This window comes from Anser cygnoides, chromosome 9 (genome assembly GCF_040182565.1).
Source record: "Anser cygnoides isolate HZ-2024a breed goose chromosome 9, Taihu_goose_T2T_genome, whole genome shotgun sequence".
Taxonomy (NCBI): domain Eukaryota; kingdom Metazoa; phylum Chordata; class Aves; order Anseriformes; family Anatidae; genus Anser; species Anser cygnoides.
In genome coordinates, this window is record NC_089881.1 from 5415483 (window position 1) to 5433609 (window position 18127).

General features: G+C 51.8%; 1 protein-coding gene across 1 annotated transcript in view; it reads right to left on the reverse strand.

Moving 5' to 3' along the window:
- The window catches only part of SGPP2 (sphingosine-1-phosphate phosphatase 2), a 30280-nt gene extending 12623 nt beyond the window's left edge, over positions 1-17657 (reverse strand). Inside the window, exons 1-2 of the mRNA XM_048062951.2 lie at positions 17385-17657; positions 5204-5362 (exon numbers count right to left, since the gene is read on the reverse strand). Coding sequence (XP_047918908.2) covers positions 5204-5362; positions 17385-17624 — 399 coding nt within the window. The 5' untranslated portion in view covers positions 17625-17657. The remainder of the gene's footprint in view (positions 1-5203; positions 5363-17384) is intronic.
- Positions 17658-18127: the final 470 nt, after the last annotated feature.

The following is an 18127-nucleotide window of genomic DNA, read 5'->3' on the forward strand; positions in this document are numbered from 1 at the left end:
CACTTCGGTCGCAAAGCCAGGATCAGAGGACTGGGTGGCCTTGCTGCAGCTCCCAGCCTACCCTACAGGAGGCAAACCGCACGTTTATGGTGGCTGCGGACAAAGAGGGAACAGCGGGTCAAGGCATGGCCCTGCAGCACGTCGCCCTACAGCACCTGACCACCAGCACGGGTATGCATTTCCAAACCTAAACACCCTAAAAGGCATCATTTGATCTGTGGTAGGCCAGGGACAAGAAAAGGAACCTTGACGCAAGTCATCTCTTTGTGCTCTACTGTTCTGTTTGCTTCTTCCTTACATCCCCGACATTTGTGTCCACCTCGTGTCTCACGCCGTGGCTCCTGGTGCTGCTCTGCGTGCAGCTCTGGTACCAGCTGTGTTTCACTCAGCACCAGCCACAGACCAGAGGGATTTTCTGCAGTGCTGGTGGAAAGCCATTTGCAGGCATCTTCAGCATAATTAATTTTAATTTGCATATTAAAAAGTACCTCTGCTTTTGCATGGGGAAGTTTGTCTGAACCTGGAGACTTTTCCATTACTGAAGCAACAAAGTCAAAACTGTGATGGATGGCGTAGGATGTAATTAACTGCGGATAGCTAGGAAGGGACGCACAGGAAGCTGGCTGAGACAAGAAGCATTAACAAAACACTCGGGCAAAGACTTCCTTGCTGTCCCCCTCTCCTGGAGCTGTCCTGCAGCACCAGAAGCAACACAGAAACAGGACTGTCCCCGTGCCATGCTGCCCACCAGGCAAAGTCCTTCCCCGGTGAGGACAGGGCAAGGCTTTGTCGCTGCTGTGGGTCAGCAGCCTTACATTTTACTCCAGGAACGCAATTAGCCGTTGCTATAGCAGCACAACGGCCTCTGGGTCCTTTTCCTGTGCCTTTCCTGCTCCGAGTCACACACGGTCCCTCTCCACGCACACATTCCCACCTGAGCCTTCGTGCCGGGGAAACCAAGGCGACCGCTGGCATTTTGGCAGAAGGTGTGGGTGGGGAGCGGGGCACGTCCTCCTCCCGTGCCAGGCCCCTGGCCTCCACCCCGGCCTCAGCGCAGGGAGGCTCCCAGCTGTCCCACCCGCCCGGGAGGGTTGGCAGGAGCAGTCGGGCTGGTTCTTCGTTTCGCACTCTTGTATCTGGTCTGCCAAGGGTGAACCAGAATACGAGTTTTAAACTCACCATTTTGCAGCTCTCCTGGCTGTGCTCTCGATCTGCTAAAGGGAGTGGATGAAATTCCAGAGATGTGGGGTCAAAGAGCATCGGCAGCTCCTTCCCCAAGACTCACACTGTGCCAGGCCGTGCCAGCCTGACTCGGAACCCACCGGTTTTGTTTCTAAAATAGCAACTCAATAATCTGGCTCTGGAAACCCTGGATGGACTGCAGAAGTATTTGTCACCTTCCCAGGAAGGAAATTTACAGCTTGAAAGTGATGTTGCTTTTGTTTTCCCTCGTACTCACTGTATGCTGATAGGAGTGACAGAGCACATCAGGAACACAGTGGAGAGGGGAAAAAAATAAGGATGCACTAATAATAAACCGGCATTTGCAGCAGATTAGCCAAGCAGAAGCAAAGACTGCATCCTGGAAGTGCCAGCTCCTTTCCAGGGCTGTCAAGGCAGGCGTGACTTTGATTCAAGGCAGAGGCACTGAGCCAAGCACTCAGCCGGCGCCGCTCGCAGCCCCTGCACTCAGCAGCCGCAGCCTAGGGTGGCAGATGAGCGCTGCAGCAGCAAGGTGCCCCTCGGGGAGCTCCGTGCTCCCCCTGAGAGGGCCACGCACGGTGAGGACGGGCAGGCTGGGGAGCCCCGGCACCCCCAGTGCAGGGACACAAGGCCACCCCTTGGAGCTGCCCTTGGGCACCTCTCAGGGTGCAGTGACCGACGTGCCCGAAGCAGCCGGACAGCTTCTCGCACGGCACAACATGAGAGCTCGTGTTTGGGGCAGGTGTGCTGACCAGCTGTCAGGGGCTTGTTTTGGAGAAACGCCACAAAAACAGAGGCAGAACCACCAACAAAAGCAAGGCTTGCTGCAAAGCAGCTTTTCAAAGCGGCAGCCAGGAACCCAGCTGCCATACAGCCACAGCAGTGGCAGGGTGAACGCGGGCAGATTCCTGCTCGCTGTCGGAGCGCTGAGCTTTGAACTGGGGGCAGCCAGCACTTCCGAGGGGTTAAAGCCTCTGGAGGGCTGTTCCTCCGCACAGCCAGGCGAGGCAGCAGGCTGCAGTGTCCTCAGGCCCACGGCTGCAGGCACCCGGCCGCTCGCTTATCGCACCGGCACACCCGCGGCTCCACGCCCGCCCCAAAGTCCACGCTGGGCAGTTATTTATATTGTACAATTGGTTGTTATTTATATTGTGCAAATTGAAGTTCCATGGGCTTAAAAGAGGCGTGGGTGCACTTTATATTTATGCACTCTAAAGAAAAATAATACTCAAGTGAGCTTTCACCTTTTAAGCTGAGATGCGGTGAGCTTAAAGCGTGCCCGAGAGCTGTTTTATTTGAAGCTGTTTTATTTGAAGCTGTTTTCCACCTCCGGACTTCCTGGCTGAAGCAGGAGCACTGAGCATCAAAGCCACCTTTGTGCAGGTTGAGGAGCGTCCCCTTCAAAGGGCTGAGGGAGGGAAGCGCAGACATCGGGATGCCTTCAGCACCAGCCCCGCGCCTTGCTCTCAGACACCAGGCAGGTATTTCACTCGTCTGCCCGTGAAGAAAAAGGCAAAGCCCACAGACGTGCTATGAATCCCCAGACGAAGGGCACCATGGAAGCATCATGCATGGCTTAAGCTCCCAGAACACCTGGATGTGACCGCAGCCCGTATTTCCCAGAACCACCCCACTGAACCGACATGAACAGCTGGTTTTGAGGACCTGGGACTGGGGAACACAACCAAGGCACTAAGGGCAGCCTCACCTGCTGCTGAAATGCACTTTCCACGATCCTTCTTCCTGCCCTCCTGCAGCTATGAACCTGACCCTTGTGTTTCAAAGCTTCCAGCTTCAATGTAGCTTATTCACGACTATCTTGCACACATCTGCTCTTGTGACTGTTTTTATTTTAAGCAGCTCCTTCCCTCCCCTGGCATTCCCAGGCAGCATCCTTCTCTCTCCGACTTCATTTGGTTAGGGGCTCATCTCAGCTTTCAGTCTCTGCTCAGAAAATAGCCTGTTCCCTAGCCATCCCTGGCCCTGCTCCAGCTGGAATTGATCCTTCTCAAATGTGGGTGACTGGCTCTGCAGAAACTATCGCAGATAAGATGTCGTGAAGGCCTTGCAAACAGCATTAATACTTCTAATTTTTAAGGGAAGAATCCCCCTGATTCAGCCTGGGACCCCAATTCTATCATTTCCAGCTTGGAGCAGAAGCTCCCAAGTTTAATTCCCAAACCCACAGGATGAAGTACCACAATTAATGCTGCCAGGGATGATGAACACCACCAGTGGTGTCTCTTCATCCCAGCAGCACGAAGAGGAACCCTACTCCCTCCTGCTCAGCCCTCGGTGCGGTACCAGCCCCATGCTCCAGCTGCTCCATGCCATCGGACACCAGCCTCAGCGTACCTGCCCTGTCCTCAACACAGACAGCTTTCTTCCCTGCTGCTTTCCCTGCTCTGCTAGTAGCTGTTGTCAGACACCACTGGGCTACGTTTATTTTCCTCTATGGCTGTTCGCAGCCCATCATCGCCATCCGCACAGAAAGAGAAGAGTGTTCAGATCTCGGTAGGGCAGATAGCCTGCAGACCTGCACCCCTTCCACCACAGGCAGGTGCCTTTCCAGTGCCATTGCCAAAAAGCTCTGAGTAAGCTGAAAAGCACAGATGTGTCACACTGAACACCTCGGCACTCCCCTGCAGCTAAGCCGATCCCGCTGTAGCACGTGTTAGCGAGGTGTCTCGGACCAACCCAGACCCCTTCCAGCACCATGAACCAATTCCTGCTCAAAAGCAAATAAGCCATCCAGCTGAGCTTGCCATAACATTAACGCCAAGTCTACATAATACTTCGAACCATTTCATCCTTAATATAATTAAAATGTTTCTGAAGCTACAGATTGTCAGAAGTCTGTATATATAAAACAGCTTCCCCTTTTCAGTATAAAAAGGGAACCCCACAACTCCCTTGGTAACTGAGAAATAATGTTAATAGTCATAATATCACACGTTTGTGTACTCTAATTAAGCCAGGCTAGATCTGGCCAGTAATCAGGTAGCCTCCTTGCCCGGTAAAGGCAAGGCAAGTCTTCAGAGGCACACAAGCAGCTAGGAAGAGTCACTTTTGAGCAATATGCAAAACCAGAAGGCAGTGACTACCAATTATCATTCTGTGGCACACTTCCAGAAGCAGTAGGCGTACTCCTGGCCAAAACCCAGCTCTAATTACACAGCGTCCACCTACTTCTGAATTTCATCTGCAAGTTATTTTTCCTGTTCTCTTTATAAAAAATTATTGACTAGGGTTACTGGCACAGGAGAACTGATGCCTTCCATCCAAGACTGGATGCATTTTAAGTGTATGACCCAATTCAAATTGTTTTTTATTATTTCTAATCATGTTATTTGAACAAAAGACAGAATATTATTAACCAGAATTGACTAAGTAAAGGAGAAGCACTGTTGTAATGAAAAAAGCTAAGTATCGCATCCAAGTTTTTGTCAAGTTTCAATTTCTCAAATCAATGTAGATTGACAAACAAACCTCCAGGGTCCATCATCTACCAGAGATGCTTCCTACCTCCCTTCTTTGGTCTAAAACAAATCTTATTTGGGCAAAGATGTAATAAATATCAAGACAGGCAATGGTAGTGACAGAATAGACATTCCTGTACAGAATAAAGTGCCTGTTTACCCACCTGGTTTTCAGAGCCAGAATAGAAACACATTACTCTGGATCCCCTACAGTGCATTTAGGAAGGCTGAAGCAATGCTGAAGCCTGTTAATTTGAGAATGCTTCAGTATTTCTGATGGACAACACTGCAAGTAACACCCCAGGTAGCGAGGAGGGGAGCAGTAGTCAAAGATATTGCCAGGTCCATGTTCAAACGTTCACCCTAGCAAGGCTGAAGACACTGAGAAACATATAAATAGTGTTGGGTTCTTTTGTTTGTCTGAAGAGGTTTAGTTTGTTTGAAAGGTTATTCTTACTCTTAAATAATTCTGTTGCTGTAGCAAATGAGTAAGTACGTGCTTAAGTGTTTTAAATACTTACAGACCAAATGATTATCATCCTTCTAGACACAGAGTGATCGATGTTCCAGTAGGTAAATGGAAGGAAAGTGATATAAAAGATCTCTTCACCCAGAGCAGCTGAAAACTTGAATAAGTAGTAGTAGAAGTAGTTCTTCACAACATATTTCTGCGGACAGCCCTGAAAACAACAGGATGTTTAATGAGTTAGAAAACTATATCAAACATCCAAGGTATTTCACTGCTATGGTTCCCAACCCTTAAACTAAATCATTTGTTAGAACAAACATCAAGAAAAAATTCAATTTTTGTACTCAAAGACCATTGTAACAGCTCAATTACACTTTGCAGAGATCAGATATCCATTAGGACTAATTAAGGGTAACAGTCACATCTACAAAGGTTTTCCAGAGATCAGATCAATCTTTGCTTCAGGGAAATTATCTACATTTAATAAAAGGGTACTGATGCTTTTATTTCCAAGTTTCTACATCTGCAGTTAAAAAGAGCCACCACCACTTTCGCTGGAAGTGTGTTTTGAGATGAAAACAGTAAACTGGAATTACTGGACTACGTCTTTTAAAATGTGCCTCATTAAGTCAGGCAAATTTACTTCGACAGTCCCGGAAATTTTACTTTTCTCTCTTCTAAGTGGCAGGCAGCCCGCTGGAGCTGGGAAGCCACACGGAGCTGCGCGTAGCACGGAGGACGCGAGGGTTTGTTGATGATGATGTCTGGGACTGGGACATCACCAAGCAGCCTGCTACAGCCCTGCTGCAGCAGCTGCAACATGCAGCCAGGTTGTATGCAAACACCTGTATGCTTCTGGAAAAAAGGGGAAGATGCGTATGAAGAGGATTTGGGAGGCAAGAGAACCAAAGTGTCTTCATCTCTCCCAAGAAAAAAGACATGCATGGGATTTGGCTGGGTAAATAGGGGCTGAAAGAACATCCTACAGATGAGGGCTGCGAAGGGAACACAAAGGTTTCAGAGACTCCCTAGGTAAAACAGCTTTGACGTGAACTCCTAAAGCTCAGAGGAAAGCTATCATGCTTGGAGTTGACTGTGAGCCTAATCTACCAGGGAGAAAACCTCATCCTACGTGACAGTGGGAAAGCATAAAAATTGTCTAGGAAGTCTAGACATTCAATTGTGACTCATTTTAAGAGCAATTAGACGTTCGAGTCCCTTAATCTGCCTTCAGTATGGAGACAAGGCAAACTGCATAAAAACCACCAAAGCAGGATGGAAAAAGACTACATTCATTCACCTATTGCAGAAAAAAACGTATATTAAATTGATTTTTGCATCAATAAAGAGAAAAGATGAGTCAACACTTCTGAAGCGCTCGGGTTGCAGGAGCGTTCCCCCATGCATTAGTAATGGAGGTCACGGATCAGTTACCGGCACCGCTCTCAGGAAATCTAGCGGCGTGCGATGGCTGGCTGAGCGACGGAGCTCTCAGCCGAAACGTCTCGAGCCTCACACACCAGTGAGAAAACACCCCCGGTGCAATTAGCAGCTCTGATGCCCCTGCCTGAGATCATTAAACCATCTTTGGTCATATCTGTGTGTCCCAAAAGAACGCTTTCTGCCAGCACTGTTAATTCCTCAATTAGGCGACCGTCTCCAGCGTACCAGGAATTACGGGCTTTAGATAAGAGATGATCAGACATGTCCCCACGGTAATTCTTTTCTACTTGAAACCTCGTGGGGTGAGGGATAAAGTTTTCTAATTACAATAATCTGTTTTGTAGGGGAAAAAAAGCAATTTTATAATTATTCAGGTTCTAAAAGAAATCGGAGCTAAAAATACTTTGAGGCAGAAGGCAGGGCCAAATCCTTCCACGCTGGTTTTTATAAGCCTTTCTTTTTCTCTCTTCTTCTCCATCACAAGTCATCTCCCACTTGTTAGTTTGACTTTTTTAAACACTTTTTTTTTTTTAAATAACACACCAGCAGTTCCGAACAGGCTCACACACGAGGCGTGAGACAAAGCCCACAACTGTGACAGGTGACGGCAACAGCCAGAGGATAGGCGTGAAAGGGATCTCGGAATAGCTCCGCTTGCTTTCAGAGAGCGTGTGGTAATTAAAGTTCGCAATCATCATGATCCTAAGGTCGTAATTACAGAAGGCCCACCAACCTGCTCCTCGTGCCTTAGGACGGCAGCCCACAAGAGGTCCCTGCCTGGTTCCAGCAGCAGGGCCGAAGCCCGGCACTCAGCTAACACTTACTCCCCACGTCCCTTTTTTCCTGACAAAAGCAACTATCACTGCATTTCACAGAGCGTGTTCCCTTCTCGTTCCCATTCTAACCTCAGCGCAGGAAGACGCCATCACAATTAGTTTGTGTGAACGCTTAGCATCCTCCAACACTCGGAAGTTTTTCAGCCTGCACTTTTACACGACTGAGCTTTAGCAGACGAGTTTCTGCTTCACGTACTGACGTGACTCGCTGCCTCCCGTAAGCTCCGAGCCCTCGCAGTGAGTCAGCCCCTCCATCCATCTCTGTCACTACTCGGTCAGAAGCAGAGAGCTTTTAATGGACAGTAATTAAGGCTGTAGGGATAGCCAGAATTTTAAGAACATTTCAGAAGAAAAGTATAATAAGCCGCAGCATTCCCAGACACGGGAGATGGATAATTTCAAACAAATGACCCTTCTCATCTACTTGGAAAAAAAATCAGCTGCTCAAATTATAAGCGATGCACATGAGTGTGCAAGTCTCCCTGAACGAAGCACCTGCCCGAAATAAATATTCGCACAGGAGCAGCTATTACAGCTCAGCCCGACTTTCCCATCTCCACACGCTGGCGGTGGGCAGGAGGTGCCCACCGGGGCCGTCCCCACAGGATGCAGCCACCCAGCCGGCCCCGAGCCACCCCATCGAGCCACCACCAGCACCCGAGGGACCCTGGGGGCACCAGCACGCTGCCCACAGTACAACGGGAACCCAGTGTTTGGCAACGTATGCACTTCAGGGACACTGAGCTTCTATAGCTGAGGTAGAGCAACAGCAGCTAACGGCTAGTAACAAGTATTTTAAATGTATTTTTACCCCACACAAGAGGAAAGAAGCTGTGCAAAGATACCACCCCCCTTCCAAGTCCTGTAGGATCTCTCGTGTAAGAGCTGAACAGGCACTGGCTTTTCTGCCCCATCTCCCAGGGACCAGCCCTAAGGCTCAGAGCCTGGCCCAGAGACACCATCAACCAACGTTTTGGTACCAGCTCTCGATTACTTGGGATCTTTCGGGAGACGAGCACAATTAATTAAGGTTCTTGAAGTCGCTACATTACTTCACTTGCAACAGAAACTTGGCAGAAGATTGGGAATTTCTCCCCCAGAGACCCTACTTAATGCATTGTGATTCTTCTCACTTGAGGGATTTTTTACACTATGAAAAGTCACAAAGTTTAGAGAAGCTGCTGAAGACAAGGCACATGAAAAAAGCCCCAAATTCCTGTCTAGGTGCTGCTGTACATGCAGACAGTAGAAACCAGACAGCTCGGTCCTGCAATGCAGTACGGCACGGAGCATAAATCTGGGGGGAAACATTGGTGCTGCAGTACTGTCTGTAAGCAGTCGGTTTTATGTCGCTTACGTTTATTAGCTGTAACTAGTTAATATGACAACCTACCAAGTCACAAGAAAACATTAGGGATCAGATTTTGGAAATGAAGGCAAAGAACACAGCATGAGAGACTTCAGTCCTCCCACCCATCCGCACAGCTGGGCGCCACCAAGCAGGGGAGAGCAGCCAGCAACACCCGCCGCGCACCCGCGTTCGCCTCCCTCGGGAGCACCAGCCCGGACACTCGCCGCTCCGAGGTGGGACAGGGTGCCAGGACAAGGGGGCCGTGTCCCCAGGAAGAGGTCCTGCATGGCTGCAGCACCACAAGCCCCTCTCAGGGATGGGTTGGAGGACACAGCACCAGCAGTAACGTGAGAAACAGGGCAAGGAGGAACAGAAGCATGGAAACAATTGCAGAGATGTTGGAAAGACAGGAGAGGGGAGAGCGGTGGCACACAGCCTATGAAATGTACATAAGGAGCCCCAAAGCTTGACAAATCTCACCTAACCAAATTCATGAGCATGCAGCTCCCTGCTCTGCTCAGGCACTTTTACTTAGGTTGTGATTCCCCCCCTCCAGAATGTGATGCAGCCAAGGCACGAGAGCTGCCCAGGTTTGTGCAGTGTCCTTGTCCTTGGAGAGGGACCTGCAGCTAACTGAAACCTGAGAGACCATGGGATGGAGAAAAACCAAGCAGGGGAAAACCCTCTTTAAATGCGACAAAGTTCTGCCCATTCCCAGAAACGGCTCGTCTGCCCCGTCGGTTAGTACACAGACAGGCATCACCCAGCTTGCAGCTGCCGTGCACATATTTATAGTGGCATGCGCTGATGGCATAATTATTAGGGACAGCCTTGAATCATCATTTAATGCAGACGCAAGAGGTAACAGTGGGAGAGCTTCCAGCCAGCCACGGTGCTTTCAATGGTCTCAGACAAACAAGCAGTCTGAAAGTTAGAGGGATTTCTGGTAGCATTTCAGCAGCTTAATTCATCCCAAGCACCAACGAAAAACAAAAAGCCATTATGCAAAGCTCTCAGCAAGGTGCCTTAGCAGTTCCCTAGCCGATGTCTCTCGCACCACTCATCACGACTTCCATCAGTGCATATTGATCCAGCATTCCCACTTCATCCCCAAAGGATGGATGCACGCACGTCATCAACAGCATGGCCAGCACAGGTCCAGGACACAGGGAAGACACCTCAGCTCTCTTATCTTCAGATTCTTTTCCCTTCTGCCCTGATTAGTACTTGGGAGGCAGGCTTAATTATATATTTCTGTACATCGTTCTAGAAGTAACATAATTAGGCCTCCTTGCTTCACTGAAAGGGCACAAATAGATGTAACAATCTGCTGGGTTGTTTGAATATAAAATGGAATAAAGTGAGACTAGAGTTGACTGAGGACCTGCTTAGCAATTAATAAGAAGAATTAACGAAGGAAAAAGAATCATCTTCCTAAAAGAAAGCTTTCTTAATTAAAAAGAAAAAAACAGAAGACTTTCAGAGACATAAGGCAGTGGCTGCCAGCTAGGCAGATATCTCGTGAAGGACAGCGCCTGCAGCCAGCTGGAGGACACCCCATTGCTTCCTGCAAGACAGACTAACAGAAGCCTTGTCTGTCTGTCCACCCAGGACAGACAGATTGCACTCACGTCACTGACAGCAGGGTCTAACCTGTCCTCACCGACACCAGCGATGGAGGCTCCGCTGCTTGCTCCAGGCAATCTCAGAGCGCTTTGCTCTCCCTGCCACCCAGCCTGACGCTTTCTCACTGAAATTTAAACTTATCACCATTATTTTAGCTACCGCAGACAAGGAACAAAGTGTTTCCTTCCTCAGAAGGCTGACAGGGAGAAGCTTGTTACAGGCGAGCAGGAAGGACGTAGGGAGCCTGCTCTGGCACAGCACAGCCACCCGGTGCTTCCTGCAGAAGGTATTTGGTATTTCCCAGACACGGCACTTCGCACGCCTGTGGGCACCGTAACTCTGAACAGACCAGACATGACACAGCGATGCTGAAGGCACAGCCCTGCACCATTTCGTTCCTCTTGCAGGCTGCTTTCAGAACAGCACGGCATCCCTGGGCCATGCTCAGCCTGGGACCTGCTCCAACCATTGCCTCCACAAAGGCACTACCGAGCTTGTCGTTCTCCATTCTGTAGTTATTTATGATAGCCCCTTGTTCAAAAGGCATTGAACAGAAGTCAGTTTTCAACCATACCTTCAACTTGACGAGATTATTTGCTTTCTGTTCTTGTCCTCCAGCTCCTCCTAAATTCACTTCTCCAGCAGCAGCCCCCACACCCACATTTCCAGCTGGTTCCTCCCCTGTGGCTATGAAACCTCTTCTGAAGAGCCTCTGTACTCATTGCTTTCTGTCAAAAGAGGTTCCTTGTGGCACTCCAAAAAACTCAAGCCATTTGACTTCATAAATTCCTTCCTCAGCAGAAGCCTGGAGACCTGATACCCCGATTCCTACCAGCTCCTACATTTTGGATTTCTAGATATTGTTAATAACAATACTCATCTGATCTTCCCCACAGAGTGGTCTCCTGGTGTCACAATTGCACTCCTTTTCTCCTAACATCACTAGGAGACACCTGAAACAGGTCCGCCCTCCACCACAGCGTTCAGACTGCTGAGCGGCCACCTCCCTCCCCGACACAGAGGGCAGCAGCACCCTCACGCTTCCTTGCATGCTCTGTGGGAACGTATCTCTCTCGTGACTACTCTAGCTGCCCGAGAAACTCCTCAGGCTTCCAGCTCTTCAGCTTCTGGTTTTAACCACTGACAAGTGGCGGCAACAGCAGCCTCCTGCCAAGGAAGGTGCACACCACCAGCACTGCTTATGCGTAGCAGCTGCTTATCCACAAGCACTGGAAAGGCTTAGCTCAGCTTCTCCATCCTCTCAGCAAGCCACCAGCCCTGCTGTCCCCACCAGAGGTCATGTAGGTTGGATGCAAGCTGCTCCAGGAGCCCTGATGGAGGCAGGGGGAGAGCTTCCCAAGAGCTTCAGCATCTTCCTTACTCCAGGAGGACTGGCTTGCGCAAAAAAAAGGAAGGAACAGGGCACAAGAGAGGTAGGAGAGGGAAGGACAGAAGGAAAAGGCTGCCCTTCCTCCCTGATTTACAGTGGGAGAACAGGTTTGTGTAATTGCTCTTTAATTCTCCAGAATTACACTGCAATTTCATGAGGTACACCACGGAGCCTACGCCTCAAAGTGGCAGAGGAAGATGTTTCAGGGGTTAGATAGCTGCAGCAGTACCTGCAGAGAGAGTTAAAACATGAGCTAAGAACTCAAGAAGGCAAATTACCGACTGCTCAAGAGGACAAGGATTCCAGCCTCAAAACAGATCGAGAAATTCCTCCAAAACTCCACGGCATTTCGTACCTCTGCAGGCTGAGTACCAGCAGCAGCATCTCTGGATGCAGAACGCCAGCACCAGGCGCCCACCTGCCTGCACGCCGGCACCACTGCCTCCTGCTCGACTCCCTGCCAAGGCGCCTGAGTCAGAGCCGTCCCGGCACTGCCACGGCTGCCAGACACCCGGGCTGCTCCCGAGCTGGAGAAGGGGCCGGGAAGGAGGGGAAGCCCCACAGCGCTGCTTCCCCAGCACGCCTGGCTCCTGGTTGCTCCCAGCTGACCGCAGCCAAACCCACCAGAAGCACGAGAGCACGGCTCGACGACCGCAGGAACCGGGCCTCTGCTGTCATGTTTCAGAGCAAAAAGCTTGCTCTGGGCTGAAGACTCAGTTTTAGAAATACACCATCGCCTGGAAACCCAAGACGAGCCCCTTAGTCCTACCCAGCAGCGTGACGGACCCAGCCAAAGACTGTTTCCACAGCAGAAGTCTATTTCGAGAGGCACGGAGCAGCAAGGCTCCTGGAGGACCAAGGGGCAGTGTGACACCATGCCATTTTCAGACAGTTCTGAATTTTTTTACGTGCTACAATCAACAGCGCAGGGAGAAGCGACCACTTCCCTGGCTAGGAGTCAAGTCAAAGCGCAGTTTTCTAAGGCAGTGCCGAGCAAGGCTTGGGTTCACTAGGGCAACCACGGTGGTAGCCACACAGACCCCCAGCAAGGCACAGGGCATTTGAACAGCAGCCAGGGCTGCAGAGGCAGCTCCGATGCCACCTGAGCAGCCCTGGGGATGAGAGATGTAGATAGGATGTGTGCAGCTCATTCACTCCTAACCTCGTTTCTAGCTGCAATTAGCGCAAGCCGTGCTGATGCCAGCTCTTTCTGACGGCGACAGGCACAAGCAGAGCAGCAGCGACCCACCGGAGCCTGCTTGGTGGCACCAGCGGCTCCCACACCTCCGCGCCGCCCAGCACGAACCAGCGGGTGCTGACGGAGCTTAACAAACACCTCTCTCCGTGCCAGCTCGCTGCTCACCCCAGCACTGACCCCACAGGGATGTGCCCCTTCTGCTCCCCCGGGGGCTCCTCCTGTAGTGCCCGGGGTGGCGGGCAGCCTGGCCTTTGCTCTCCCGTGGCATGGCTGCGGTGCCCGACACCGACTTCTCCTGCAAAGTGAGGCATCTGCATGCTCTCCACACACACACAGAATCATCGATAGGGAACGCTGAGGGCAACGCACCCAGTTAAGCTGTTAAGTAAACAGCCATACCCCTGTCAGGTCTAACTAGCTGCAAAAGGGACAGACACGGGCTGCTGGAGCGACGGCATCGCTCCGCGGGCACTTGTGCTGCCAGACTCCAGGAGCTCCGCAGCAATACATTGCACTGCCACTTGCTTCCAAAAGGACAGATTAAACCTCTTTTTCATCTAGTAATACACGTTGACTAATGTAGTACTAAAATGGTAATAAATTAGCAACATAACCCTGCATGAAAGCATTCGTGTACCTCTACATCTAGACCAATGGTTGTTTACCTCGGAAAAAATAAGTTACAGGTGCCAACTACATCGAACTGATATGGAGCCCCATGAAGCAGGAACTTGAATAGTCTCCTTAAAAAAATAATTGTGATGGAGTTTCTCACACTTTAGACAACACTGTGCACACATTCAAGACCTCAGATGTACTTGCCTGCAAGGCCATAGCAGTCAATAGTTCCCTTCCACTGCCCAGATGACCTGTAAATGCTTCCTATAAAACACATACGGGAGGTAACCTAAGAACTGGCTGTCCAAAGGAATTTTCCAGGAGAAGAGATTTCCTCTGGCCCCTTGCCCACTGAACCTGCCCCAGACTCCAGAGATACAGAGGAAAAAAATGACCAGAGATGAACTACTCTTCTGCTTGATAGCAGAAGTAATGGCCTGAGACATTCAGCAGAATTATAAAGCAGCAAGTGGCTTGCCTCCAAGCAGGGGAATTAATCCCAGGATCCTGACAGCTCCTCATTACGAGGTCCAGCAGCCTCCAAAGGGATGACTCAGGCTGTGCTGAGTCATGAAGCGCCCGGTCCCAGCACCACCGCGGCCCCTCACGTACCCCCACGCCAGCAGCAGCAGCCCTAACAGCACCGTACAGCTACACACGATCCCTATTACCATCAGCGAGTGAAGTTTCACAAACGTTTATTAGCATCGGGTGCTTCCACAGCAAGATCTGTCAGGTCACCGAGCGCTGGTCACAAATGGCACGTGCTGGGCTTCGCTGCAGCTCTCCGGCCATCCCGTCTTGGATGGGACTGTATGCCATCGCCCAAAGGGCCATCACAATCACCTCACGAAAGCCTCTTGCACTTACAGACCGAAACATCCCTTAGTGGCTTCATTCCATGGGAACCTTCAAACAAATCCCAGATGCAAAACCTATTGCAAGGGAACTCTACAGAGGGGAGACCTCAAAGCTCTGGAACAAGTCTGCGTCAAGCTGCCAGACACCCCACTTCAGCAAAAGCAGGGCTTTCATCTGTGTGCTGCCAGCAATTACCCACACTTCGAGGACATCAGTGCCCCAAGATGGATGCGCATTTTCATCCACCTTTTCCATTGCCCTTACCCTCGCCTCCCTGCCCCGGCCATCAGTCTCCGCAGCCACGGCGCAAGGCAGAGCCATGCAATCAGTAACTGCGATCAGGCAGCCTGTAAACATCACACCCGCCCGGAGCAGTTCTGACAGTTAAGGTATAACTACAGAGTAAATATGAACTGCACTCGTTCACAGTCAGAAAGATAGATTGCAAGAGATGATAAAGCATCTCGGAAAAGGAAATGGGGAGAAGAAACGAGTAAATATCTACAGAAAACTTGAAATAAGATTTTTTTTCCCTTTTTTTTTTTTCCCCCTCTGTTGCCTTTAATTCAGGATATCAGCTTCAGGAGCGAGCTTCCATCAGGAGCCTACAGATAAGCAGCGCTCTGCGTTTCAAATATACAAAACATTTTTTTAGCTATTCACTAAAACACTGAAAAATCCTTTGGAAAGTTAGTATTTGTTTGTGTGCAACTTACAAATACAAAAACATACAGCAACAAAGAAAATCAGGAAAAATACCTTCCAACCAGTTTCAGATGTAGATTCCCTGTAAATCAAACTAATCGTAGAAAGGAGTGCAGAAGAAGTACCAGCTAGAGACAGCGTAACTATAAGAAGTTATTGTCTTGTCTTCCATAATAATAAAACCCATCAGTACCGTCAATTAAAGCCCTTGGGTTCAATACTAAGCCTGAGCCAGGGCATAAATAGCACACTGCATTAGCAACACCATGAATTATCCTCAGATATCAGTGTTTTCACTTGAAGTTTTTTTTTGTTGTTGTTGTTTTTGGTTTTTTTTAGAAAAGGAGTTTCTAACTGATCTGGCAGGGAACACAAGGAACACGGACTAAGCAGCAGATCCAATGTTTAAGAAACACTTCACATCCAAGCACGTCACTCCTTGCCTCACTATCCCACAGCAGCTCCCGGGGCGGATGGGGCTGAGGGACGAAGCCCAGGAGCACAGCTAGCCATCGTGCTGCTGAGAGCAGCGACGAGGCCTTGCTGACTTAGAGAACGTACCAGCTGCAGGTTATACCTGACAGAAGACACTGCTACACCATGAGCAGCACCACCAGCAACAAACGTGGGTAATTAAAGGTCTCCCCCACAAGTCCTGCCTCACTGCCCTCCCTTGGGCCCCCCCATGAGCATCCAACCCTGCCAGGCATCTCCATCTCCTCCCAGACCACCACCAGCTGCACCCTCAGCACCCCTACCCCCATCCAGCCCACCTCAGATGGGGAGCTGGAGGGCCAGCAGAGAAAAGGGGGTGCCGGGGCGATGGTGCTGCAGCCCCAGCAGCTGGCCAGCCACGGGCAGCAGCCTCACTCCAGCTCATAGTTATGTACTCCGCAGGTATGACCAACCTCCTGGCCGTACAACAGCTCACACAGGAGAACCTGAGAACTTCTAGACTACTGTATCATTGCAAGAAAGATGCAGTAGTATGGAAGTTATTACCTCAGAGAAGCCACCTGTCCCACTAACACAGCCTTTGGGGCCCCCACGCTTCAGGGAGGGATGCCCCAGCTGAGCACAGAGCCACCCAGGGTCACCAGGGGTGAGCCACAAGGGCGGTGCTCTGGCACCTTTCTGCAAACGCCCACAGAGAAGAGCAAGGAAACACCACTAATCATAAAAGCTAACAGCTGAGGACTTTGCTACTTGTATTAGGCTCCCAACCCCACTTTTTTTTTTCCAGATACATCAAGGCCACCCCAGGCCATTTAGCAACAGAGAATGGAGTATGTTTGTTTAGCATAAGGAAAATCCACATTCAACTTTGCTTTCTACACCAGGATGGAAATGCTGGACCTGCCTGCTGGGACTGCCTGCCAGGGCCCATTCCCGAGGAGGCTCCCGGCCGGCTGCAGAAGACCCTCCTCATATAAATGGGTTCCACAAGGGCCAGGAAGGTATCTTAACAATTCTAACACTGCACGGAAACATTTTTCAAGCCGTTACTTCCCTCTCCATTTTCTTCAGATCTAAATTTTATGTGTTTCAGAAGTGGGAAGTGAGTTTTTATGTAGTAAAAGACCCTCCCGCTCTCATGGCCAGGTGCTGTGCCCAGGGTACGTTCGCCCTTCCAGCAAGGTACTTTCTGGTTTCCTTATTAATGTGGAAGCCACAGCGATTGCTCCAGGTGAAGTGAACGTCTCTGTTGGCAGAGCATTGCCTTGGGTAGGATTTTGGTGTCAACACTGATCCATTAACCATGTTGCTGCAAAAGCAGGCAGCGAAAACAAATCTTTTGGCCGCCTAATTTCCTTGAAACACGTTGCTGGAGCTCAGCACGAAGAGGCAGAAAGAGCACCCTATTTTCCTTCTCTTCTAACCGAGAAGGCGCCGGGCAGGGCCGGACGAGGGCTCCCCACGCCCGGGCAGGCGGTGCGAGCACGGTGCGCGGCTCGGGGCCGTGCACGGCAGCCCGAGGGGAGGCGCGGGGGGCAGCCCGCGCTTACCGGCAGGCCGCAGCCCCGCGCTGCCAGCGGCTGCGGCGCCGTGCGGGTACCCGCAGCATCGCGCACCCAGCCGGGGGGAGCCCAGCACCGCCGGCCGGGCTCCCCCATCCCTCCCGCCGCCGCACCCCGGGGGGGGGGGTGGGCCCGGCCCGCGGCCCTGCTGAGTCACGGCCCTCCCCCCCCTTTCCCCTGCACTCACCTGCGAGCCGCGGCCGCTCCGCACCCCGTTGGGCGGCCGGCAGCCGGCGCTGCCCCCCCGGCGGCGCGGCGGCCCCGCGGCGGCCCCGTTGCAGGCGGCGCGGAGCCGGGGCCCCTCGGCGGGGTCGCCGCCGCCGCCGCCCCCTCCGCCGCCCTCGTCGCCGGCGGGGAAGAGCCCGCAGCAGCGCTGGAAGCGCGCCACGGGCTGGGAGCCGCGCAGGGCTTGCAGCAGGCGGGCCATGCTGCGCCCGGCCGGCCGCCGCTCCGCAGGTGCCCGGCCCCGCCCGGCCCCGCCCCGCCCCCACAGGTGCGCCCGGCCACGCCCCGCTAAGCCACGCCCCGTTCGGACACGCCCCGCTAGGCCCCGCCCACCTCCCGGCCACGCCCCGCTAAGCCACGCCCCGTTCGGACACGCCCCGCTAGGCCCCGCCCACCTCCCGGCCACGCCCCGCTAAGCCACGCCCCGTTCGGACACGCCCCGCTAGGCCACGCCCCCTCCCGGCCGCGCCCCGGGGGTTGGCTCCGCCCCGCAGGTGCGCCAGGCCCCGCCCACTGGCTCCACGAGCGCTTGTCCCTCAGCCCGTAAAATGGCCGCCCGGCTGAGCGGGCACCGAGGGGGTGCCTTCACACAGAGTTTGGGGGAATAAATACACGTGTGTATAGGCGTGTCTGGGGAAATAAAGCCGTACCTGTGTACATAGGTGTCTGGGCATTGCTTGTTTTAACCGGCATGCCTCAAGTTGC